Source organism: Bubalus kerabau, chromosome 10 (assembly GCF_029407905.1).
Source record: "Bubalus kerabau isolate K-KA32 ecotype Philippines breed swamp buffalo chromosome 10, PCC_UOA_SB_1v2, whole genome shotgun sequence".
Taxonomy (NCBI): Eukaryota; Metazoa; Chordata; class Mammalia; order Artiodactyla; family Bovidae; genus Bubalus; species Bubalus kerabau.
This window is the reverse complement of record NC_073633.1, coordinates 88,258,410-88,284,877: the sequence shown is the minus strand read 5'-3', so window position 1 is coordinate 88,284,877 and position 26,468 is coordinate 88,258,410. Positions and strand designations below refer to the sequence as shown.

At 44.7% G+C, this 26,468-nt stretch overlaps 1 protein-coding gene and 2 long non-coding RNA genes across 54 annotated transcripts in view; 2 read left to right on the top strand and 1 right to left on the bottom strand.

Moving 5' to 3' along the window:
• LOC129621751 (uncharacterized) overlaps window positions 1-4,470 on the top strand; it is a 113,010-nt gene extending 108,540 nt beyond the window's left edge. For 2 of the 4 annotated variants that reach the window (XR_008699660.1, XR_008699661.1), the window contains 2 exons: window positions 2,442-2,624; window positions 3,922-4,470. This is a non-coding gene — a long non-coding RNA (uncharacterized LOC129621751). The remainder of the gene's footprint in view (window positions 1-2,441; window positions 2,625-3,921) is intronic. The other 2 variants (XR_008699663.1, XR_008699662.1) reach the window with 2 other exon arrangements.
• The window catches only part of SIPA1L1 (signal induced proliferation associated 1 like 1), a 512,605-nt gene continuing 489,414 nt past the window's right edge, over window positions 3,278-26,468 (bottom strand). For 46 of the 48 annotated variants that reach the window (XM_055538504.1, XM_055538534.1, XM_055538533.1 and 43 more), the window contains 7 exons: window positions 20,474-20,713; window positions 19,539-19,704; window positions 14,317-14,563; window positions 10,955-11,101; window positions 9,494-9,608; window positions 6,412-6,496; window positions 3,278-5,270 (listed from right to left, as the gene is read on the bottom strand). In XM_055538504.1, coding sequence (XP_055394479.1) covers window positions 5,127-5,270; window positions 6,412-6,496; window positions 9,494-9,608; window positions 10,955-11,101; window positions 14,317-14,563; window positions 19,539-19,704; window positions 20,474-20,713 — 1,144 coding nt within the window. In that variant the 3' untranslated portion in view covers window positions 3,278-5,126. The remainder of the gene's footprint in view (window positions 5,271-6,411; window positions 6,497-9,493; window positions 9,609-10,954; window positions 11,102-14,316; window positions 14,564-19,538; window positions 19,705-20,473; window positions 20,714-26,468) is intronic. The other 2 variants (XM_055538545.1, XM_055538547.1) reach the window with 1 other exon arrangement.
• On the top strand, window positions 5,115-8,198 carry LOC129621752 (uncharacterized). Of its 2 annotated transcripts, none has more exons than XR_008699664.1 (3): window positions 5,115-5,249; window positions 6,368-6,919; window positions 7,795-8,198. It is a non-coding gene; the product is annotated as an uncharacterized LOC129621752 (long non-coding RNA). The 2 variants fall into 2 exon arrangements; XR_008699665.1 differs by lacking the exon at window positions 7,795-8,198 and adding an exon at window positions 7,294-7,391.

Here is a 26,468-nt window from a genome sequence, read left to right as displayed (position 1 = left end):
GAGCACTTTGGTTAAGGAGAGATGCCTGCATCCTAGAACATGAGATGAGCCCTGTTAAGGAATGCATTTAACAATACAGAGTAAGATACCCAAAGCTTTGGGGTTTTGCCTGGGAGATTCACGGGTCCTGAGAGAGACAACTTGGAGGATAAAATGAATGGCATGTATTTGAAGGTGGGGCTTTTCTGGCAGAGCAGCTCTTTAAGGGGCATAGTGAGGTGTGCTCATTTAGAGGAAGTAACGGGAGGATGTTTGAGACAAGCATGTTCACAGGACCACAGGCAAGCACGGAGGAGATTGAGAGGCATTATGAGAGGCAGGGAAGGTGAAAGCTCTCTTGGGTCTCAGGTATGATGGCTCAGATGTCCTAAGGCATGAAAGGGGAGATGTTGGATTTTTAAGGCTGAAGGACCAGAAGGGCTAATCTGACAAGGAAACAAAGGAGCACGACACTGGCAGACTCTCTCCACTGGGGAGACGAGGGAGATGAGAGGAAAAGGAGGGCAGTGAGGGGACAAGCAGCAACTAAAACCAAGGCTATGATGATCTCCAAAAAGGCAGCCAGTGTCTTCAAGTCTTTGAGCTGCAGTCTACCTAAAGCACCCAGAGAAAAGAGCAACCCTTTCCTTCTCTCTGTACACAGGTGCAGAAAACGGGCTGTGATGCAGCAGAGGGTTTAGGTAAAGATTCCTTAAGTTTGGAGCAGGTATGAGGGCAGTTGGGAAATTTGCTGGTCTAGTAACTTTTAGGTTTGATAGGGTCTTGGAGATTAAGGTAAGCAGGCTGGGCTGAATCTGGAAGTTCGTGACTGGGATTCAACGCTCCCAGCCTGGGACTGAGTCTCCCGTCTTCATACGCCTGTGAGGACATACACTGTGCACTTGACCGAAGGTTCTCCCACTGGCTCCCAAGTTCAACCTCTCTCATCTCCTCAACGTTACCAAGGTCATTCCTTGCTGACCCAGTAAGTGGTCTCTTATTCATGGTGGTCAGGACACTCCAGTCATGTTCAGGTAACATATGAATAGTTAACGAATAGTCAAATGGCAGCAAGTTTCATGCAAAGGAGGCTCTATATTATTTTTTAGTACCAAAAAAAAAAAAGTTCTTTGCCTAAAATCTCTTGATAACTTGTTTCCTCCTGCCATTGGTGTCAGCCAACCTGTCAAAATAATACTCAGGTGTCTGGACACTGTTAACATATTATTAACCGGGGGATTTTTGCAAAAAACTAATGCCTGTGGTTGGTGATTTTTTATGTAAGTGAATATTGAAACGTCTCCAGTCAATAACATTTGGGTAACAAGACATTAATACATCACTGGTTAGTAATGAGTTAAGAGCCTTGCGCTGTAGCATCTATTTGTTTTAATTACTAATAGGCATGAATATCCTCTTGTTAATACTATTCCTCAAAAACCCTGCTTCTAAGTCATCACTTGGAAGTTGCAAAAAATACCAAGTTCTCACTCCCGACCTGCTAATCACAGATCCTGGGCACGCAACCTGGTGACCCATGTTTTACACAGCCCTCCAGGTGATGGTGATGCAAGCTTGCGAGTCACTGTTCTAAAATGCACCTGACCAAAATTAAGCAGAGTGGACGAACTCATTCTGGCTCTTCCATCCTTCTCCAATTAGCATATAAGGACTCTCTCTCAGAAAAACAACAAAAGCCTGAACATATTGGAGCTGGAGGACAGTGAATTTGCCAGCCACTGGCTTTACACACATGACCCCACTTAATCCTTAAAATAATACGAGGTAAAATAGTAATTTTACCAGATAGGAAACCGAACTCAAAGCTGTTAGGTAATTTACCTAAAGACACAGCTACTACATAATGGATGGGGCCTGCGTGCCTGCGCAGTTGTGTCTGACTCTGCAACCCTTTCTTTGGACATTAGCACACCAGGCTCCTCTGTCCATGTGACTTTCCAGGCAAGAAAACTGGAGTTGGTTGCCATTTCCTCCTCCAGGGGATCTTCCTGGCCTAGGGATTGAACCCATGTCTCCTGCATCTCCTGTATTGCAGGCGGATTCTTTAATGCTGAGCCATGAGGGAAGCCCAGATGGGATTTGAGTCCAAGTCAGATGTCTTTATCAGAGTATGTTGATTCCTTATGGACAGCTCAGTAGTGGCATAATTCATACAGGGAAAAGGTAACCAATAATACGTGCTATGACTCTTTTAAAATAACACAGTTCCTCTTTAACGATGCCCAAGTCTTTACTGTTTAAGCACATTTCTGACCAAAGTGGGCCACCATGCACTTCAGTCTCAGCTTTGCTCACTCTGGGGAGACGGCACCAGGTAGCTACATGTGTCTGCTGTACGACTGTCATCTGTGCAGGTCATTTGTCAACTACAGGCAAATGGCTTACGCTTGCTGGGCCTATTTCTTCTGCTCTTGTGTTACCATTTATATCTCCATCTACAGAGCTAGTAATCCAACCCAACCCAATCTGTTTACCATCGGCAGCAGATTCAAGAGCACAACCAACTGGCTCCTCCGGTCAGCTCAGAAGATCCTCCATTAATGCAGGTCAACAGCACTTTCTCCCAGAAACTGTCAACCCATACCCAAGCCCTTCAGAAACAATGTGTAAACCTTCTAAACCAGGTAAAACAAAACAAACAAAAAAAAAAACCCTACTTTTTTACTTGCTAATTAGGGTATCCTGTGGCATCCAGTCTTAGCCTGTCTTATAATTCTAGAATTTGTAGAACTATCGAACCAAATAAAAGGAAGAAACTGTCTGCTGTCAATTAGCTGCAGCACTGGAGAGGAACAGTGGCCTGGCAGATTTTAAAAATTTGGTTCCATGTGGCTGTGGAATGCATTATGATTTTTTCAGTAGATTAACTTTCCTAATTATATTTTGCACAGTCTAATATTAACAGGCATTTGTATTCCCTGAGCATATAACATCTAACATTGAGAGCTGGGAGATGCAGGAGATGAGTCCAAAAATGTGTTGGTCTCAAGGAATGACAATGTATGGAAAACACACATATGGATAATGAAGAGGGAACTAATTATAAAGTGCTATGCAAATATTAAATTATAAGCAGAAAAGGCAAATCAGGAATTCTCTATGGATATGTGAATAGAGAGTAAAAAAAAAACTTCTTAAAATTCTAAAAGGGACAAACTTTCAAGAATCATCTTGGGTGATATGGAATGTGATGGAAAAATAAAGATACAAGGAGGGTCAGTGAGATATACTGGGTGGTCTTTCAAATAAGAATACCTCAAGCAATAATACCAAAGCATTTTAAAAGAGCGTTTAAAATGAATTTTATTATTTGAATTTTACAAGTAGTCTTTAAAGGCTTCAAACAAGAACTCTGTTGCAAAACTCTAATAAATAGCTTGCCCCAAGTCCCCAAACAAAATGTAAGACAAAATAAAAACTAAACTCAGAAGGATAAGCAAGACTTCAGAATGCTTGGATGTTAGTGCTATTTCTCATTTACAAAGAAATATCAGGCAATGTACAATCTCCTTCATACAAGTCAAAGAGAGAAAGAGACAGACAATTGAGATCTTTACAAAGCACTCCGAAATCTTCCTATTTCCATGAGAGAAATGTCACCAGAAAGAAAAAAAATCCCATGAAGAAGTCACAATTATGAATGAATTTGTAGCATAAAAGTCTGGTGATGCGGGTTGGGGGAGAAGAGGGGAACTCCACCCCATTTTTTTTCAGGGATGGAGAGAGGAATGGGTGGAGATTATTTGGGGCAGGGAACTTCTGAGCAGATACCGCTGGATTGCTGAACATTCCCTTAGACCAGAGTCACCACTGAAGGGTGCAGGTGACAATTTGGTGACAACCGAAGGCAAGAAACAAGGCCACCAGGGGCTCCCCCGGGGCCTCTCAACACTAGTGACCCAGTGTCTCTGTTCTGTGCAGGACCAAGAGCCTTGGAACGATGGCCAGGGGCCCAAAGCAGCTGCATCACTAGACAAGAAAAGCAGCACATCAATCACTTCTGCAGCAGAATCCTGCAGCTGGCCACACAAGGATGCAGGAAATGCTGGGCAGAAATTGTACACGGGACACGCAGGTCTCAAAAGGCCATTCCATCATCACAGTCATTGCTCCTAACAAGCAAGGATTAAAGTTCACAATTTAACATTCATTTTTTTCCTAGTTACAAATACTGGTAAAGTCTTACCAATTCATCAGTAAGATCATTTTGAACGAGCTAAAAATACAATTTTGCCACATTGATAACTTTAAAAATCTCAAACAGAAACTATCCTTTTGACCAAAATGCATACAAATCTTAAGATTTTTTTTAGTTTGGAGGAATTCTGAAACCAATTACTGTTTGGACCCAGGAAGTGATAGAAAGGCTGATTCCAATACAGAGGGACTCACTTAAGCCAAACAAAGGGCTCCGGCTCAGAGGAGCACACAGCGCCTGGGACCATTTTCCCAGGGAAAGGTAGGAGGGAGTAGTGATGTCATAATGCAAGATGGAAAAGGGGCGTGGCCCATAGGCTCTGTCTCGGCCTCTCTCTGGTTCATTGATTTGTTAAGTACCCCAATCCTGCTGATCTCTGTAAGACAGGGACAGACATCACTAGCTCATGCACAAGCCATTTGAGGGAGGCAGGTATTTTCTGAAAGCACCTCCCTCCCCAGGCATTTTTAGGAACAAAGGTAAGGAAATCCCCCTCCCCAAATAAGCAGTTTTAAAAAAAACTTTATTTTCCTAGGAACAATGACATTTGTCAGGATAACAAAGGAAAGCTTGGATTACCTGAAATAGATAAGAAAGAGCTGTAATAGAGGCAGATGGGCCAGTGTCGGGGGGCAGGGAGGGTCCTAGGCCCAGCTTCTTTTTAAATACATAACAGATAAAGATATTGTGCAAAAAAATAAAGACATTCACATTTTAGCAGTTAAACTTTTATTTTACTTTTTTAAAATTTTTATTTACCTTTTTCATTTTCTTTTCTACAAAAGGCAGATAATGATTGTTGATCTGCAATTGTCAGGCTGTGCACTCCCCGAAAGGGGGCAAAGTCGGAAGCTGGGGCAGGAGCTCAGAGGGCGCCTCCAACGGGCGGGACTAAGGGGAAGGCAGCCCCGCGGCCGCCTCTTCCAGCCTAGCTCATGTCGATGGTGTTGAAGACCCACTCCGTGAACTTCTTCAGCTTGTCGGAGGCATTCTGGGACTCCTCCTGCAGCCTCAGGTTGTCCTCTCGCAAGTGCTGAACCTCCGCCTGAAGGTGAGCTTTGTCTTCTTTTTCCTGGGAGGGTGAGCAGAGCAAGAGCACTAAGAGGGTGGTCCCGTTCTGCCCAGCCACTAGGCGTGGCTGCGGATCTGTGTGCCCCCATTCACTCCACTAAACAGCTGATACGGGGCCTGCCACTGGGTCTTCATTATTGACGGGCGGATTTCTGCAGGAACTAAAGCCTGTAGCCGACAATTTTTATTTTGGCTGGCCCCAAATTATTTCACTGACACTCTGCAGGTTATTACGTTCAATAGTTACACCTGATACACCTGCAAAGTCTTCTCCAGCACCGTGGGTTTCATTTTCACGTTCCATATCGGAATCAATCACTAAGGTTTTTTGTCTTTTTGCTGGTCTAATAGTCACATCGTCTGAATCAGAACTATATTTTGAAGAACTATTATCTTCTGAGACGCTAGTAGACGCTAGATTGTCACTAGGACAATCAGAGAAAGTATCTGCATCAGATTCACTGAAAAATTCTTCCTCACTCAATTTCGCAGTGCATCATTTTTGAAAACTTTATGGAAATAAACTTGCATTTGTAACATACACAAGGTTGGAACAAAAACCCAACAGCACAATGTGAATGATAATGACAATCCATCATACGGTGTAGATGGTCATGTTAACTGTATCATTCTAAAAGATACTGACATATCTCCAGTCAATAATATGTTAAGATGTCCTCACCCAGGGAACAGGACTTCCAGAGAATGTAAATACATGAGTGCATAGTTTAATGTCTGTTAAGTTATAAGGGCTGTCTTAATAATATAAAGTCACTCAAGAAACTAACAGCAACTGGTTCTTTTGGTGCAGAAGCCTGAATAACACTAAGGATGTGTGTGTGCATCTGGGCTGTGGATCAGGGGTGAGGAGGTTGGGATAGGGCCCAGAGGGGGCTGGCTGAGGTTTAAAGGCATTTTACCCAAAAAAAAGGAATGCTTTTTCTGTATACATATGACAATGAAAGCCTTCTCACACTAGGCGTGTCAGTGGGAACCAAGCTCCAAGCAGACCCCTAAAACCTGTGTATTGAGAAAGCAGGGAGAACGCCCACAACTTATTCCACTGAAACTGCTGACAAAGGGCGCTCTCGGTTCAAGGCAGCTTGCATGGACAGGATAACCTGCTTGGAGAAGATGTTTACCTTCTTCAGATCTTCTCGAAGCATCTTCAGCATACCTTCCAGCTGGTCCACTTTTGAAGCCAGAGTGGGAGAGGAATCTTTACTGCTGGGAACAAGAAACAAAAGACCATGTAGGCAGGAGTTCTCAGTGGCTGGGTTTGTTTGGTGTTTCTTTTCTTTTTTTTAAAGGGGTTGGCTGTATTTATAAAATGGTTTTCAATGTCAAATCACTCAGTATGGTGACACAATGTACATTTTCATTTTTAAAAAAGGGAAATGGCAGTCTGAACAAAAGGTAATACAAGCGTGAACTACAGCCAATCAATAGCTTCCTTAAAGATTCTGCATCTTTGTGACAAAAAGGATACGGGACAATACATGCAAATGGTCTCTTTGGCAGCACAAGAGGGGCTTTCTGGCAGACACAACTGTCCAACAGTGAAATGAATCTCTTTAGCGGCTTTAAGAAGAGTTACTCCTCTGTGTGTACCTGTTGGGTGGGGCAAGGCCTTATCTTGGGGCAACCCAGGTAAGTAAAGCCTGTGGCCACTCAACCCAGTGGCAGCTATGTTATTGCATCCATCTCTTAAATATCTTTAAATATTAAAAAAATAAGACTACATCTTTCAGAAGTTTTTCATACGCACGTGTGCTCAACTGCTCAGTTGCATCGACTCTTTCCAACCCCACAGACTATAGCCTGCCAGACTCCTCTGTCCATAGGATTTCCCCAGGCAAGAATACTGGTGTGGGTTGCCATTCCCTCCTCCAGGGGATTTTCCCCACCCAGGGATTGAACCTGGGTCTCCTGCATTGGCAGGCAAATTCTTTACTACTAGTGTCTTAAGCTCTTCACTATTATGATCAGCAAACTCTAAGGCCCACAACTTTCTCCCATTTTAGTGCTAAAAATGCTTCTAAGCCAAAAGGAGAGGAGGCTAGAGGAAAAGAAACGTGTAACCGCCTGGACAGACCACACAGCTGGGCAAGGGCCAGGAGACCTATCAACTCTTCTTCACTGACTCTTCTCTACTTGAATTCAAGCCTCCAAAAGTTTTTGGGTGAATTCTAGCCAAAGACACCACCTCAGCCTCCCACAAACAAAGAATCTGAAGGCTCCCATAGAGACAAGAGGCAGCTGCCTCTTTCCAGAGGTCAAGGGGAGGAAGAGGTGGTGACTTGACAAATGCTTGGCATCATGAAATAAGAGGTGCTTTTTATTTTGTTTTTTAATTAAAAATTTTTTTAACACCAAAAACATTCCATGCCACCATGCGCCTGCTGTAGATCTAGAATTAGCAGAAGACACAGACACAGATTATTTAAAGTAAATTTACTTTAAAAATCAAAAGTTCAAGTTAGAATTCCCTGACCTAAAATAAACTGTGTCCATGTCCTCAGCAGGCCCAGCATGGATGTCACAAGGCTGTAAATAAAATGGAATGATAATGACCTCCCAACTTCTAAGGCAGGATGACCAATTAAAACCTGACAGTGAATGGATTTTAAAAGGGAAGTGGTCAGCTGAGATCTACAACCTCACAGGCCAGTCTGGATGCACTGAAGGCCAAAGATGTGACAGAACAAGAGTGGTTCTGAGCAGAAAACACTGATGCTGGGGCACGACTGCTCTTCACAAGCCCCCGAGTCCACCGTCCCCCACCTTTGGGAGGGCTGACGCAGCCTCGGCAGGTTGTCAGTAACTCTCAGTAGCCTATCTTGACTTTTGAAGGTTTGCAAAGAAAAGTTCTGTCTGTGACTATACTGATCATCTTTAAAAACATTTAACTTTATTTGCATTTGCTCATCCACACTGAACAAAGGAAGACCTAGTCATCACCCTCATCTTAGGCGTCTACAGATCCTACAAAGATTTAAGCACTGTTTAATAACCCTTTCTCACGAGAAGTCTTTGCTCACTCAGACTTCTCTTCACCCTACATTTACGGCTCTCCTCTGGACTCTGCACATTTTTAAAAAAAGTTCCCAACAGCCAAATGAACCACCATTTTACCTCCCTAACTGTCCCAACAACAGGATAAATGAAGCATCTGTCTGTTACACTCACAACAAAAGATCCATTACTCTGATACTTTATCCGTGAAGAGTGTTTCCTTACAGACTTGCTTAAGTCTTCGGGCACAAGTCCCCAGTGTATTTGTACAATCTATGCCAACCTCACTCTTCCTGTTACTGGCAGTTTCTGACCAAGTTTTTATAGATACCCGGATTCTTGTTGTTGTTTAGTCACTAAGTTGTGTCTGACTCTTTGCGACTCCATGAACTAGCCCACCAGGCTCCTCTGTCCCTGGGATTTCCCAAGCAAGAATACTGGAGTGGGTTGCCATTTCTTTCTCCAGGGGATCTTCCCAACCCAGGGATAGAACCCGTGTCTCCTGCTTGTCAGATGAATTCTTGACCACTGAGCCACCTGGGAAGCCCACATCTGGATTCTTAATCATCCTCAAAAGGTTTTAAGAGATTTCAAACTGATGAAATCATTCTGCATCAAGAGGGCTTACTATGACTGTTGGGATGCTTTTATATATAGAAACATCACACATTTATCCAACAGCCTCACCATTTGCAAACTGATGGGAAAGTGAAAAAGTCAGCCTCTACATAGTTAGGAGAAGCCAGAGTCCATACTCTTTTCTTATTTTACATAAATCTTACTGACCCTGGTGACCCACTTCTAGCGTAGGTCTAAAGCAGAATGTTGGGAGTCGCTAAGATGCAGGCTCATTTACAAGCAGGACCTACTGACAGCTTCAAAATGGACAGACTCAGACTAAATGCATAGGATAAATATCCAAGGATATTTAGCACAAACGATTTCTCTTACTTAATAAACCCTGATAGCATAAAAGTATTATGGCATTAAATAATGAATATTCATAATGAAGTCATCAAGAACAGTTTAAGGATGTTTAGACTATTTGGCTACAAAGCGTTCTAACTAAAGTGCAATGTCTGGCACTGCAGTGATGAGCTTCACTCAGGTAATCGGTGTGACCACCATCGCCCCTTCCCCACACCCGCTCTGTCACTAGCGGAGGTGATACATGGTGTAGAGTGGTGCTCTCACCACTGGGTGACTAACCTGCTGTATGACTTCATCTGGACAAGGGCCTGGTCCTCAAGCTGGTCACTGCTGGGTGCAGCACTCAGAGGCCGATGGTTTTCATCACTAGCAGCAAAGAACGAGGCTCTCTGGACTAGAAGGGAGAGGAGAAACCATTCAGCACTGTGGAACCACATCCTGGGCCCTATCAAAAGTCAAGAAATGACCGATACTCACAGTCAAACCTAATCACGGGGCAAGAATGCATTGGAAACTTTATTTTTCCCTTGTAGGAAATTTTCTTTTTCTTTTTTTTACTGTTTTAGCTGGAAGAGGATAGTAACATTATGATTTCTCTTTTTAAAATAGTTGCTGTGACTTGATTTCTATTCTAGCTTTACCCTTGCTTATAAAAGTTGCATTCTATTGTTTCCCTGGAAACAGGCCTTGTGCCAAATTTGCAGACCAATGCTTTCCACTCGGTGACAACACAAAATGTATTAAAGAGCTAGTACTGAGATTCTTGAAGTATGTTTTCCGAAAAGACTCCTGGCCACCTTGGTGGGCGTTAGCTTAGGTTCACACCACCTCTGTTTCAAAAAACACTCACTTTAAGCCTGAGCCAAGAAACAAAATCAAGTTTTAAAAGAATCTCTTATTAAAAAACCAAAATTTCTTTGCAGCAGCATGGATGGACCCAGAGATTGTTATACTGGGCTTTCCTTGTGGCGCAAGTGGTAAGGAACTTGCCTGCCAATGCAGGAGATGTAAGAGACCTGGGTTTGATCCCTGGGTCAGAAAGATCCTTTGGAGGAGGGCATGGCAACCTACTCCAGTATTCTTGCCTGGAAAAATCCCATGGACAGAGGAGCCTGGTGGGCTGTACCGTCCATGGGGTCACAAAGAGTTGGACATGACTGAGAGGCTGACAACAATGACAACTGTTACATCCCCATAGACAGCGTTACTTTGAGTTTTTTCTATTTCAGCAGATCAGGCCAGCACTTATCTAATAAGGGCCTGCATTTACAGGGCCACTGGCTTAATGCAAGCACTTGCCAGTGGGCTGATGTAGGGATGAAGCAGGCGGAAAGTACACACGCCATCACTCCCCTGAGAGAGGAGTGAGGAGGGCAGAGGGGCCGGGGCCGGGACAAGCATCCTAAGGATGCAATTGTGCGTTGAGCAATGACGTCTTCACGATGTGATGAAAAACGCTCCCTGGACACGCGCTATTTTCAGTTAAGTGACAGCTGGGATGCCGCTGAGCTCTGCCCTTCCCAGATATGGGGAGGTGAGGCACCTGTGTTACGAATTCCCACTTAGAGGAAACCCTGGATTCCACCTGGTTAAAATCAACAGTGTGGGCCCTGAGTGTTTGAGAACTGCTAGCTCAACTGCTTTCTGGCTGTGCTGAAATGCGTGTGTTGTCAGCGAGTCCTGAGCACTGACACTGCTCCTGACCTGCTCGTGGCCCAGCGGGGTGGTCTGCGGACTCACCCTCGTAGGCCTTGGCAGCGTCCACCAGGTTGGACCAATCCAAGTCTGCAGCAGCATCGGGCAGGGGCATCAGGCCGGGGTCGGGCATGGGCGGCCTGCGGGTCTCCTGGACGTCGGTGAGGGAGCTGTCCGAGGCTGAGAACTCTCCTGTAGGAATGGATGAGGGATAAGAGGCTTCAGGCCCACTGGAGACCCACTCAAAGTTTTACCCATTCTCTGTGACCAAAGCAGATAAGTCATTTGTCACCTGGAATCAGTTTCTAGTCTAACAGACCATTAGCAGTCACTCTAAAGCTGAGCAGAACTAGGAACTGACTTCCTCCAATCTTAATTCCTTTTTGTGTAACCTCCCAGTGTCCCATTTCTAATCGTGTGGGTCTGGGAGAAGTTAGTTTTGCACTGAGTTAATGCGTCTGCTTTCACAGGAGCTACTTGTCTAACAGAGACCCAGGGCAGCTTTGGCACCTCACTTTTCCTCTCAGAGTCAAGGGATTCAGGCTGGGTTGAAGGGACCTACTTCATCAGAGCGCTGGATTTTGCAGCCAGACCAGGGAGGCTTGGTGATGCATATTTGAGGGGACCATAAAGCCAATTTTTATCTGCCTTGGAACCTGGGATCTGACTCCCTCCATGTGGACTCTCGGCATCCCTGGGACTGCTGAGGGACAGACGTATCCCTGGCTCGCGTCTGCCTTGTGTCCCAGGGATGGTCCACTGGTTTCTGCAGTTGGATGTATCCAGGATAGTGTGAGAACCAAATCAGAGCATGTGAGAGTGGGTGCTGGGTCGCTCAGTGGAGTTAATGTTGGTTCACTGGTGTTGGCATCCTTTTCTTTCCCAGGGACATGCTAAGCAACTCTTGGCATCGATTTTCGATTTACAGCGGTCCGACATCCCAAACCCCTTCTAACGTGGCGATTTTTAAAAACACAAATATTAACCTATTTAACACTCAGTAACACTCAGTCTCTGCTTAGCCTGGGGATGGGCAGAATGAGTGCAATGAGCCCCTCTGTGCAGTGGAGGGCACACTGCCACCGTTTAGGTTCACAGAGGTGGAGGAGACGGGCCCAGGGCTCAGGAAGTGTGGATGCTCTCATTGGGGCAGAAGCTGTGAGGGCAGAGCGGGTGCCTCCATGGGAAGGGCCGCCTCATAATGTGACCATGACACTATAAAACACTCAGACACGGGGCCAAAAGCGAGGCTCTCAGTTAAAATCTGTAAGCGACTCTGGAAGTAACTGTTTACAAGGAGTTAAAAAGTTCTGCCAATTATGATAGTCTATAAACCGGAGTATATTTAGTGCTTGCTTTCCCTTGCAAATTACATAAAGGACTGCTCTGCAGTGCAGCTGCTAGTTGTTAATGTGCTTAAAATTACCAAAACTATGAGAAAATGGAAATCAACAAATACTGCCTGATATTAAAGGCTCAGTTCTATTTAAACTTGCTCCCACCAAGGGTAAGAAGCTGGAATAATTTTTCAATTAAAAAAAATTGAAGTAAAGTTGATATATAATGTTGTGTTAGTTTCTGGTGTGCAGCAAAGTGATTCTATATATATATATATATACATATACACACACACATTTTTCAGATTTTTGGAATAGACAGTTTTGTTATGTCACACACAATCTTTCTGCTTTTTTTTTATCTCTGGGTCCTAAATTTCCATTTGGAAAAAAAAAAAGAAGTTTCCTATTCCCCAAATGCATCTTGGTGGTGGTCATACACATGAGGTCAAGGATGGCAGCCCACCCAGGACCGCTCAGATTAGGGTATGGGATACTGAGGCTGCTGCCTAACTGTTGGGAAAGCAACAAGAGGTGATGGAGGGGCTGCAGAGGGTGGGCTGCCCCATCCCTTCCTCAGGGCCAGCCCTTCAACTCCAGGCATCCTCTGTGGGACAGTAAGAACAGGTGGGAGGCCGGTGTCCAGGCTGCTCTCAGCACGTGAGCTTCTAGAGGACAGGGCCTACTGTGACATGCCACATGCAGATAAAAGCTTCCCAGAGGGCTTATTTTTATCACTATAAGGTTAAAACAAAAAGAAGTTTTGAGTGAAAGAAGTTTCGAAGTGAAAGAAGTATTTGACGTAGGCAGGAAGTTGTACGAGGAATGGAATGGAGAGAAGGGGAGAAAATAAGGTTACTATTTAGGTCACTACGAGGAGGCGCTTCCTAGTGTCCAGATGGTAAAGTGTGGTCAGTTCATGTGTCTACTTTGATCCCTTGAGGGTGGACTTTTAGAGCAAAGAGAAACCAGGTTCACGCTGTAGGTGGACCTCCTATAAAGAGGGAGGAGAGAGAAGCTGGTGTGACCCTTGAGGGATGTCTGCCCTGGAGAAGGGGACTGTGTGGGGAACAGGACCAAGATGAAGAGGGACAGTCATGGACGTGGGTTAGGGGTGCAGGAGTGATGCAGGGAGAAAGCAAACTAGGAAGGCAGGAGATTTAAAATACTGCTCCAGTGCAAACTGTTACACATAGAATGGATAAAAACGAGGTCCTACTGTGTAGCACAGGAACTGCATTCAATATTCTGTGATAAACCGTAATGGAATTTAAGAATATACATATAAAACAATCACTTTGCTATGTAGCAGAAATTAACACAATGTTGCAAATCAACTATACTCCAATAAAAATGTTTTAAAAAATGAAATTTTGTCATCTGCAATAACATGGATGAACACTGAGGGCACCGTGCCATTGAAAAAAGAGAAAGATAAATACTGTATGATCCATCTCACTTATGTGTGGAATCTAAAAAAATGTGAGCTCATAGTTACAGAGAATAGGTTGGTGGTTGCCAGAAGGAGGGGTGGGGGTAGTAGAAACTGCTGGAGGGACTCAGAAGTACAGCTTTCCAGTTATAAGGCATTCGTGGGTATATAATCTATATCATGGTGACTACTGCTAATACTGTATTGCATATTTAAAAGCTACTACAAAAGTAAATTTTAAAAGTTTTCATCAAAAAGAAAATTTTTCATCTGTTAAAACTTAAATTTTTAAAACCTTTTAAAACTTTCAGTTTAAAAACACTTTTAAACTATGTATGGTGGCAGACGTTAATCTTGTGATCATTTTGCAATATATACAAATATCACATCATTGTGTGGGACGCCTGAAACTAATCCAAGATGAGTCTTGTGGTCTGGTGAGGCTCAGGGTCCGTACCCTGTGGCTGGGATTCTAGGTGAGAGGCTGAATGGCGGGGCAGGGAGCCCAGATAACCTGAGCGAGCAAGCAAGCAGGTCTTCCTCTAATTACCATCCTCGAGCAAACTGAGCGGCAGGTGTTTTGGGGGACACGGGTCATCAGCAGCAGGGCTGTTAGCTGCAGCTGAAGACAGGCTTACCGTGTAAGGACTTCATTCCCAAGGTGTATGAAGGCCTCCGCAAAGGAAGAGATGTGGGGAGAGAAGGGTACGTGCTACTGAAGAGGACGTCATTGGGCAGGGCCTGGTCCAGAAGTGAAGCCCTCGAGGTGAAAAAGTGCTCTCTCTGGCCGCTGTAGATACTCTCGTCGGACAGCGTTCTGTGCAAGGCCCGCCTTGACGTGGGGGTGGTGGGAAAGGGAGACTGAGGGGAGGAGAGCGCGTGGAACTGAAAAATAGCATCAGGACAGCAGAAATCAACTTTCTGGGTCACACACCCACGACCCGGGGTGCAGGATAGGCGGGTTAGCAAAATCACTCTCATAGACGCAACCCTTCAAATCCTGGAGCCCAGAAAGGAGGCCTCAGGGTCTCCCATCTCTACATCTCCAAGAGTAAAATCAGAGTTCCTGGTCGACACAGCCTCACCGCCCAGCATGTCAGCTGCAGCCAAAGAGTGTTCAGTACAAGATTCAGATATGGGATGAAGCGGATTCATCACTATTGTGTCATGGTTACAGCAAGACTTTAAGAACAGACAAATATGGGTTTTATTTGAATCCCATGTCATTGACCAAATCATGTTATCGCTCGGAACCCAATTCCTCATCTATGAAATGGGGGCTTGTCTATGAAATGGGGGCACGGAAGCACTCAGGATTATTCTAAGGATTCCAAGCAATGCTGGATTGATCACAACGGCATGCATCAGTGGTATTCCGAAACTATGTTATGGTCCCCAAGGAAACAGCCACAGCGCCGGAAGGTATCCTCAGAAGCTTGTCAAGCGATGCGTGTTTGCCAGGCAACAAGAGCCTTTGATCTTCACAATACAGTCACTCAAATAATAGGTGGCTCTTGAAAGCTCGAACAACTAATATTATTTTTAATGAGCTTGGGAGATTATTTTTTGAGATGGATTTCTATTGGTGAAATAAAAATAGGGAAGTTATCTTTATAAAAGACAAGTATATATACAGTTATATAAAAATGACAAAGGCTCTGGATGGCTGTATCTCGTTAACCTCTTTTGCCTTTGTGACCAGATTCGATTTTTATTTCAGATTTTTGTGCAAACAGCAAGCTTCTGAGAAAGCCATTCATGAGGAAAAAACAGACACGTTAACAATGTTGAAATATCCAGCATCCTGCAAGCCAACAGGGTATGTGGTCTGTTAACAGAGTTATCCTTATTCAGCTCCTCTTAGTCGACTGTTCACCTTGGCAGGGAGAACAATGTGGGGAACAGGTGAGGATGTGAGTAGGAGGGCTGAATCACTGCTGGCAGGAAGCCACCGTGAAACTTTCCGTGCCGCTTTGAAGGGACAGAGAGAGAATGATACGGCAATGGCTCCATCTAGGAGGCTGAGAACAGAGCTGATGCTCAGACTCATTCAATGGGTTCTGGGGTCTAACACACTTCCATCCATCAAGCCAAGAGCTGATCAAGTCAAAGCGGTCCACAATGTGGCAGGCACAGCTGCAACATCCATATGAAAAAAATTATTAATCAAATGCATTGTAAATGAGCTCCAAGTGTAGCCGATTGTGTTCGCTTTTTAAAATTCATGGTGAGATAAACCCAAAGTACATATGTGCTTACCTTGAAAACTAAGCTGCTGTGATAAATGCTATGTGGGTCTGTAAGAGGGCAGGGACTTGGTGTGGAAATGATGATTTCCTTTTTCATTTCACCCACAAGAGTGGGCGTTAGAGAGGCTAAATGGCTTGCCAACTGTAAATTAAGAGAGGAAGCAGGCTATCTCGCTCCACCTGCCCAAGGTTCCAGAACTGTCACATAGAGCTCCTGCCTACCAGCCCAGATCTCAGATCTATTAAAAAAACTGCTCTCCATCTTTTTTGGCACCTTTGGGTTTGACCAAGGGATTTCCTTTTCCAGTGAATATCCCCACCCTGATAAATTTACAGAAGAGAGAATTTTCACCAGTTCTAATTTCAGCCTCTTTGGGAAATATTAATATAGTTCAAGGTAAACAGCTACTTGAAGAGATCCTTTGGACAGCATGATTTATTAAATTATAACATCTTGTACTAAAGGGAGGAGAGGTAAGGAAGTGGTCTGCCTAGATACTTTCTGTTAAAAAATAGCAGGACTAGTCTGGTCCAAGCACACGCGATGGCTCCTGCCTTCAGTCCCCTTCAATTCTAGCCTCAAAGGTGTGTGTACCTACCCAGTTCCCTAGGGCACCCTCTGCCTTCCCTGGGAGGTCATACTGAATCGCTGAGTGGTGCTGCCCCGTGCTGCCAGCCCCAGGAAAGAACCACAACGCAGCGGGTGGCAGACTCAGAAAGGATTATAGAGAGCATTTAGGAAGGGAGATATCAACTCTGTTACAAGGAGCCCTAAGGGTTCCTCCAGGCATCACTGCCTGGGGAAACGAGGTGTTCAGGAGGGACCCAGGAGCCCAAGACACCCCACCCTTGCTATCAGAGAAGTTCTGCCATCTCAGTTCTAAGTACTGGGCTTCCGGGTGTAACTGTTAGTAGGAAACAAAAGGATTCTTAAACTTTAAAATCATTTGGGCACCACTGATCAAGTCTGATCGAGCCAGGCCTAGAGAGGTGGCCTCTTGCATCGGGGTCCACCTCCTCCCTCTCCTCACTCTTTTCATGCGCCCCGGCTCTCAGTGAAATGGATCACTCTTGCACTTGTGATCAACAAGTACCATCTCTTCCTAAACACTAGGCACCCGCGTGACACTTCTTCCTTTGGTCTGTATCTGAGAGTGCTGGCTGGAGAGCAGGGCTCTTGGTTTGCACTACTGTTCTGTTCACTCGCCGGACTGCATTCAACCCTCGGGGAGAATACAGTGATCCCAGCTCTGCCTGCCAATGAGGTTTCTCAGAACGTTACAGCTCTGCCATCTTCCTTGAGATACGAGTTTCACAGCAGCTGCCTGGAGGTTCGCAGCCACCCCCCTCCCAGCTCCGGCCTGCCCAGCAGAGCGTGGCCACGCCCTGCAGCAGTCGTCTCCCTCTGCTGGCAGATGAGCCTGGGAACAATCCGTCAGTTGACGTTCATGGTGGCTCACAGGTAGCCCTTGCCAATGTGGCGTGAGTGGGTTCCAAGGACCACCACCCAGGGTAGGCTACTCCTTGTACCCTGAAGCCTGACGCAGTGGCTTGGAGCCCTGAGCCAGGCGTGGCCGGGGAGACCTCGCAAGGGCACACTGGCCTCATTGACACAGCAGAGGCATGTCGCTCACATGAGTCTCAGAAGACACACAGAGCTACTTAGCTGAACTCATCTGAAGCCAGATGAAAAAGGATGACACGAGAGAGAAAACAGAGCACTTTTCCAGCTCCTGCTCCCAGCCTTTTCCCCATAATAGTTCAACCAGCAGAAGCACTTTCTTTGCAGAGGGTCTCATGGTAATATAGTCACCACATAAAGCCATGTGCATTCCTGTTTCAAATAGGAATGTTAAAGTAATTCACTTTGGAAATAAAAGCCAAGACCTGGAATGAGGGCAAGACAGACATTTGCTTTCAATTATTTTCACTGCAGGAGTAAATCAAAAGAAAGAAAGCTCTGAGCTTACCCCTTTCCAAAAATGTTAAACTAAGGATTGGAGGAAAGATTCCTTTCAGGGCAGATTTTATTTTCCTTTAACCTCAGGAAAAATCTGAAAAAATTTTGAAACTGGTAGTTAAAAATTTTAATACACCTCTTTGGTTTTTGATGGATAAAGAAAGAAGTTTCAAGTACTATCTTTTGCGGGGTTGCTAAGGAAACCATTTGTGCCCTGGGTGATGAGTCAGAACTGTTAAGTGCTGGCTTATAAAACAGAAATGAGAGAAATCCAGAATGTTAAGCCTTTAAAATGATTTATGATGTTAATGCTTATGTTAATAACTCAGTGATTTCTCTGCAAAACTCCAGAATGGTCTTTGGGGTACATTTCATCTCTGGAGACGTTGATCTGTCAGTTTCAAATGTATACCTGACCTATCTAGAGGAACGCACACACACGTGTGGCACACTCACACACAGAGGAACGTGTGTGTGCACAGAAACTAGAATGGTAACAAGGAAGCCTGGATGAGACGAGACCACACGGCTCATCACGCTCGGCATGTCTCTCGCCCTCTGAGGATGGTAAGTGGTTAAGGAAATATGTCAGCTTCCACTTCGCATCAATTCTCAAAGGCCCTCTTAAACTAAGCTTTTTAGTCACTTCAAACAGACTGCAAACCATTTAACTGAGAACACAGAGAACAGAAAACATCAAAGTGCACCCATGACCCTCTGGAGCGGTGGACTCTCTTCTCGTGGGCCCGCCCAGTACACTCCAGACAGGAACACATTATGCTAAGTGTGAAATATAATACCTTTGGGCCCAGCTCAGCCAACACCAGCTGCTGGCTCATTTGGGAGTGAGATGGCACACTTTAGAGACAAGAAAGCAGAGCCTGAGGTGGGCTTGAAGGGTCCGCCCGAGTTGAGGTGGGTAGAAAAAAATCTTTCCATGTGGTCATGCAAATGTTTGGCCACTGACATACCCACAAACTCTGAGCAAGTGTTCAGGACTCAATGGGGAGGGAGGCTGGGTTCTAGAGAAGGCATTTCTAGTCTGGAATTCTGAGAGCGGAGAGAAGGCTTTCTGAAGAGAGTCTGCAAAGTTCTTCAGATAAACGTGCCAACTCTGTCTGCTGGACTCAACGGCAAGCAGTGTACAGCTGGTAGGTTTGCTGGCCAGGGGCAGGGGGCAGACGTGAGACCAGAGTGCAGGTGCTGCGGGCGCACGTGGGGCAGGAGACACCCTGGGGGCTACTGTGGGAGGAGGACCCTGTGGACAGAAGGCACTGCAGGCTTTCAGAAAACTTTCCATCCAACAACAGAGCCATGGGTGGTCTGCAGAGTTCCGAGAAGCAATGTCGTCTGAGTGACAATGTCAAGAAAGTATAGCTTGTGCATTGTAAGTAGGATACAGTGGAAGATAAGGAGCCTTGGGGGTGGGGACAGGTTACTATAAACCCAGACTCCACAGATGTGGCTGCAGGGACAGGACATCTGGAAAACACATGAACTAAATATTGAGACAGCTGGGTGATGGCGAGACGGGGGGGGGGGGGGGGGGGGGTCCGACGAGGAGGAGCTGGGAACCACCACTTCCTGGAGAACCTAAGTGCCCTGTCCAGCCTCTCCCTGACTGCTGTTCACCCCAAGACCTGCCCTGTACCTTAAAATTCTTCTGGGAGTCAGGGGTTGGGCTTTCCAGGTCAATGAGCTTCTTGAGATCCTCCTCAATGGTGGACTTGGAGGTCGGCTTTGGGGACGCCCTGAGGTCCCTGGTGGAGGCACGCAGCCTGGGGTGGGCTATTTCATTGCCGTCACTCTGATGACGCCTTGAAAGAAGGGGAAGAGAGGGGAGAAATTAATTTGATGAGGTGGACTCAAGGGGTGTGATGGGGTCTGAAAGAGGTAAGTCAATGGAGAGCTATTAGAAGAGAGAAAAAGAGAATTACTTCTGTTCAATTATATTAAGAATCTATTTGGATAAGTGCTTGTAAAGAGAAACAAGACCAGTTTGAAATACAAAATAAAAAGCCTGATGAATAAGTCACTCTTTCACAGGAAACTATAAACTCCACTAAGCCAAAATTAGCAACTGACTTACTAATAAAAAAGACCACAGGGTATGACTCCCAAATGCAATCTCTATAGAAACAAAACCAATGTCATTGACTGAATCCTTTATTTTTTGCTGTACTATTTTGTCAAAAGTTCTTTATGTTCAGAGGTGGTCACTTACTTTCTAATAGTCCCTCCTGGGCCAGTTAGGAATTACACAGGAAGGCTGTGATTAATAGCGTCAAAGGGACAAGTGTGGTCTTAACACCCAAGGGGCGATTATTCTGAAGTTTGTTCTTCAGACAGACTCTTTCCTAGGAGACTTTGAGATTCTCAAATCTGACAGTTTTGCAATACATCTTATTTAAGGAATGTGGCAGAGAAACAATTTAAGACACGTTTCATGTGGGAAGAAAAATAACTTCCCTACCAAACCACCCTCTCCCCAGTCTTGAGCCCAGCCTCCTCTCTCGCAGGAAATTGTTCTGTTCACTGTCATGTGAAAAGCAAAACACCTGGCAAGAGCAGCAACAGAGTCCTTACTTTCTGGTGTCCATGAATCCCACGGAGTTTATGGTTCCTTCGGGTTTCTTCCATCCAATCAGGTACTTGCTGGTAGCGCCCTGGCGGGGGTAGAAAGTCCGAGGACCAGAGGAGGAGGACGAGGAGGATGAGAAGGAAGGAGCGAGCTGCGGGGGGGCGGCCGGGTGAAGTTCTTCCTTCGGTGAACTTCTGGCGCTGGTGAAGACCACCGGGCTGGCGGAGTGGCGCGAGCTCATGGTACTGAGGAGAGGCGGGACAGAGACAAAACGGCCGAGTGTGTGTGTGCCTCCTGGGGTCGGCCTGTCAGCCATAAAAGCATGGTCCAGGACAGGGTTACGGCCGGTTACAGAACAATGAGTATTTCATAAAATATTAATGGGGCTGGCTGGCCTGCCTTCGCCTTTTTGCTTCAATTTAAATGTCCACTGTCAAAGTAAAACATGGTGACGGGGGCTTCTTCTGCACTTTCAGTCGAAAAGTAAAAATAGTTAAGACTGTCAGGGACACTCTGAAGTACACCAGCACCGCTGAAGTGTGGTACAGAGAAGTCTCGCAGAGGCAAGTGTGTGTGTGTGTGTGTGTGTGTGTGTGTGGGCGGGCGGTCGGGGGGAGCTGGCAATAACAGGCCTGGCAGTATGAAGAGCTCCCTGTCTTCCCTTTCTCAGAACTCAGGGGCACAGTGACATTCCCCAAGCCCGAGCTCAAGAGGGCAGAGAAGACTGAGCCAGACATGGAGCTCTCCATGTGCTCACACCCAAAGCCAGAGGGGCATCCTGAGGTCTCCTTCCCCCCGGCACCTGGTAGTAACACTCTCTAAAAAGCTGTTTATCAGATTAGACCATACCCCCACTTTACATCACACAAAGTTAACTCACAATGGATTAAAGACTTGAATGCAGGACCCAAAACAGTAAAACTCCTAGAAGAAAACAAGGGCAGTAAGCTTCCTGACAGTCATTTTTTGAATCAAGGGCAACAAAAGCCAAACTAAACAAGGCGGACTACATCAAACCAAAAAGCTTCTGGGCAGCAAAGGAAATCACCCACAGAGTGAAAAAGCAACCTACTGAACAGGAGAAAATATTTGCAAATCATGTATCTGATGGGGGTTAATATCTAAGGGGTTAATATCCAAAAAAATATGAAGAACTTATGCAACTCAAGAGCAAAAAAAGGAAACAATCTGAATTTTTAAAAAATGAGAAGAAAATTTGAATAGACAGTTTTCCAAAGAAGACGTACAGATGGCTGACAGGTATAGGAAAAGACGCTCAGCGTCACTAACCGCCAAGGAAATGCAGACCTGAACTGTGATGAGAACTCACAGCTGTTAGAATGGCTATCATCATCGGCGAGCTAAGAAACAAGTGTGAGCCAAGATCTGGAGAAAAGGGAACCCTGTGCACCACACTGCTGTTGGCAGCAATGTAGATTGGTGCAGACACTGGGAAAACACTATGGAGGTTGCTCTAAAAATGAGAAAACCAAACTCCTAGAGACAGAGTAGGTGTCAAAGGCAGAGGCTGGAGAGTGGTGGGTGAAATGGTTAGCGTTCAAAAGGTACAAACTTCTAGTTATAAGATAAATCCTAGGGATGTAATATTAGGCATGGTGACTAAAAATGAAAAACTGCTCATCATTGGTGTATTTTATTTTATTTTATTTTTTTTAAATTTTATTTTTAAACTTTACATAACTGTATTAGTTTTGCCAAATATCAAAATGAATCCGCCACAGGTACAAAATTCAAGTTCTGAAGGACTCAAGGAGAAGACTGCTTATTGTACTTCTAAAACTCAGGCAGGATTTTCAAAACTGGAGATGAAAAGTTTAAGGTGATGTCAGACCTGCTGCTGCTGCTGCTAAGTCGCTTCAGTCATGTCTGATTCTGTGCAACCCCATAGACGGCAGCCCACCAGGCTCCCCTGTCCCTGGGATTCTCCAGGCAAGAATACCAGAGTGGGTTACCATTTCCTTCCCCAATGCATGAAAGTGAAAAGTGAAAGTGAAGTCGCTCAGTCATGTCCGATTCTTCGTGACCCCATGGACTGTGGCCTACCAGGCTCCTCCGTCCATGGGATTCTCCAGACAAGAGTACTGGAGTGGGTTGCCATTTCCTTCTCCAGATATCAGATCTGGAGGGCCTTTGATTGCAGGATTTCCATAGTTCCTTCCTAGTGCTCTCATGGGACCTACATTCTTATCTCTTGATCCCGGCTGAGTTATCCAACTTAGGCTGAGATCTAAGACAAGTCACTCCAGTGGAGCTGGTTACTGAAGGTTTAGTTAACAGGATGTTGTGTCAAAGCATTCCTCAACAGCACTCGGACTGGTCAAAACCTAATGGTCCTGCTCTGAATAAAGCATGGACTTTGGTTAATAAGAATGCACTGACATTGACTCCTTAGCTGTGACAAATGTATGATAGCGATGTAAGATAATGAGAACAGGGGAAAATGGGCAGAGGGTACATGGGAATTCTTTGGACTCTTTGCAACTTGACTGCAAATTAAAAATGACTCTAAAATAAAAGTTCACTATAAAAACTAAGCAAAAACCAAAACAAAATACAACAAAAAGTAAAACCCTAATGGTCCAGAGATTTTATATACATATATATAAAGTGTGTGTATATACACACACACATATACACGTTATATTTATTTTCATATATGTATGTGTGTGATATACACACACATACATATATGAAAATGATTCCTGAACTTCATCTCAAAACTTGCATAAAAATCAATTCCAATTGGACATATATTTAAATGTATATCCAAAGATTCTACACTGTACCATGGAAGAATATCCTTATGACAGAGTCAGAGGTTTCTTTAACAGGATTATAAATGAAATGATTGAAACTTATTAAAATTAAGAGCTTCTATTCATCCAAAGACACAGAGCAGGAGAATATACATAAAACACATATCCAACAGTGGGCTCTTATCCATACATAATTAACTCCTAAAATTAACGAGAGACAGAAAAATGGGCAAAGATCTGAAAAGGAATTTCACAAGATATCTCAAAGCCATTAAATATGGGCACTCAACATCATCAGTTATCAGGAAGATGCAAATTCACTCCACAAAGAGGGACCACCTACTAGAGTGGCTAAAACTAAAAAGACAGTATCAAATGCTAGAAAGGATGTGAAGCAACCAGCACACTCTCATACTGCAGGAGGTACTTGTTACAACCACTTTGGCAAACAGGTTCACAGCCTCTGCTGAAGCTGAGTATATGTAAATCCTACGCTAGCCATTCTGCTCATAGGTATATACTGAAAAGAAGTACATACATACATGTATCAGAGGACATGTACAAGAACCTGTAATATCCTCAAAGCAGAAATACTCCAAATGCTCAATAACAGAATGGATAAACAAACTGGTGTGTGCTCACAATGAATATATAATACAGCAATGAAAATAAATGAACACTCTGCAACACAAACGAATCTCACCAACATATAGTTGACTTAAAGACACCAGACACAGAATAATACATATGGGATGATTTCACTGACATGAAGCCCCCAGATAGGCAGAGAGAGTGTGTGACTTTAGGACTCAGGGTTGTGTTCAGTTGGGGAGGAAGGGGAGGTGCCGGGGAGGGGGACATGTGGGAGGGAGGGTGTCTGGATGCTGGTCAAGTTCCAGCTAGTTCTTGATCTGGGTAGTGATGACATGGGTAAGCGCATGTTGGCAAAACCCACTCTGATGTACACTGATGGTCTGTGCCTTTTTCTGTATGTCTGTTACAGTTTAATGAAAACATGTCCACAAAAACAAAGCAAAAATAGATGACCTGAAAGAAGAAGGCTGAATCAGTCCCTGAGGCTCTGCAACAGACTGGAGAGAGCAGGACAAAGTTGGGGGTGGTGGGGACGGGATACAGGGCAAAGGTGATCTCAAGGGTTTTCCACACTACCTGGGCCTTAAAACATCCAATTAAATATAACCATCTCCTTTATTTCTGTAACTAAAAAGGAGGAACCAGGTCCAAACTTCACAAAAAACATCATCTTAAAAATGAGTAATGAAGGGGACTTCCCCAAGGAAGGACTGCCAACAGTCCTGTGGTCAGGACTCCGCCTTCTAGTGCAGGGGGCGTGGGTTTGATTCCTGGTCCGGAAGCTAAGGTCCTAAGTGCCTCCTGGCCAAGCAATATTGTAACCAATTCAATAGAGACTTTAAAAAAAAGAAGCCTCGCCATACTCTAATAATCCTTCTAACAATTTTCCCCCCAAAGATTTTTCTATTTAGGGAGAAGGGGAAAGAGAAGACCCTTCATAAAACCTCCAAGGGCAACATAACTTTAAAAGCAATGCAATCTCATTTAGTTATTACCTCTTGATAACAATACTCCATTTGTGTGCTTTAAGAATTAAAGAAATGCAGAACTCTTCCACAAGAGCAGTATATTAAGCCAGTGAGAACAGAAGAATAAGAGTAGGACTCTGTTATGCAAAAGAGACAAAGTGGAAAGATGAAACAAGGGGATGGTGAAAGACACATAAAGATATAGGCAGGCAAACCTATAGATAATAACACCAGAAATCTAGGTTAACCGCAAATGCATTAGCCACATAGGGAGCATCAACCCAGAGAAGTTTCTGAAATAGTAAGAGAACATAGCCTTTCAGTTCTGTTCAGTCACTCAGTCGTATCCAACTCATTGCGACCCCATGAATCACAGCACGCCAGGCCTCCCTGTCCATCACCAACTCCCGGAGTTCACTCAGACTCACGTCCATCGAGTCAGTGATGCCATCCAGCCATCTCATCCTCTGTCGTCCCCTTCTCCTTCTGCCCCCAATCCCTCCCAGCATCAGAGTCTTTTCCAATGAATCAACTCTTCGCATGAGGTGGCCAAAGGACTGGAGTTTCAGCTTTAGCATCATTCCTTCCAAAGAACACCCAGGACTGATCTCCTTTAGAATGGACTGGTTGGATCTCTTTGCAGTCCAAGGGACTCTCGAGAGTCTTCTCCAACACCACTTTGGGGTCCTGTAAAGTCATGTGACAGGTGTGCCACTATTTGTTAGTTACCTAGCGACAAGATCTAATCTTTGGTTAGCAGATTTCTTGCACCTGACTATGACAGTGAACGCCAAAGTCACTCAGTTGTGTCTAACTCTATGCGACCCCAAGGACTATACAGTCCATGGAATTCTCCAGGCCAGAATACTAAAGTGGGTAGCCTTTCCCTTCTCCAGGGGATCTTCCCAATCTGGGGATTGAACCCACATCTCCCACAATGCAGGCAGATTCTTTACCAGCTGAGCCACAAGGGAAGCCCGACTTTATATACACCTGACTATACCCACCTCATATACATTCATAACCCAGATGTGGAGATGTCTCAAGCCTCAACCCTGGTTAGTGTCTGAAGCATATTCCAAGAGAGTGCAAAACCATGAAATCAGGATCTTGGATATCACCTTGGATAATCACGCACTTGCTTCACCTGCTTTGATCAGTATCCACCACTGAGTGATGTGTTTGAATGACTCGAGCCGTTCTTCATCACCATGTTAAGATACAGACTGGAGGGCCTCACCCCAGAGATTCTGACTCAGGAGCTTGGGTGGGGTGAGGGATGAGAATTTGTACTTCTAACTTGTTCCCTGGATGATGTGGCGGCCCTGATCTCATACCCTGAAAACCATTATTCCACAGGTACATTTGATTGCCCTTACTTTACGTTTCTCAGCAACAAGTACATTGATGTGATAACATCGGTATTCAAAACCCTGGGGCTTTCAAAGTCTAAATGTATGGTCGAAATAGAAATAATGAGCCGTGGCAAAAGAATGCAAATTGCACAGTCTGTTAATTTATACATCTTTCCCCATGTTTCATGACACAGCTATGCTGTTTTTAGCCATAATGAATGTATTGCATAAACGGGAGTGTTATAGAAAAGGCTAAGGGACTTCAAAGGCAAGAGTAATGTGTACAGCACATACAGTTTTTGGAGC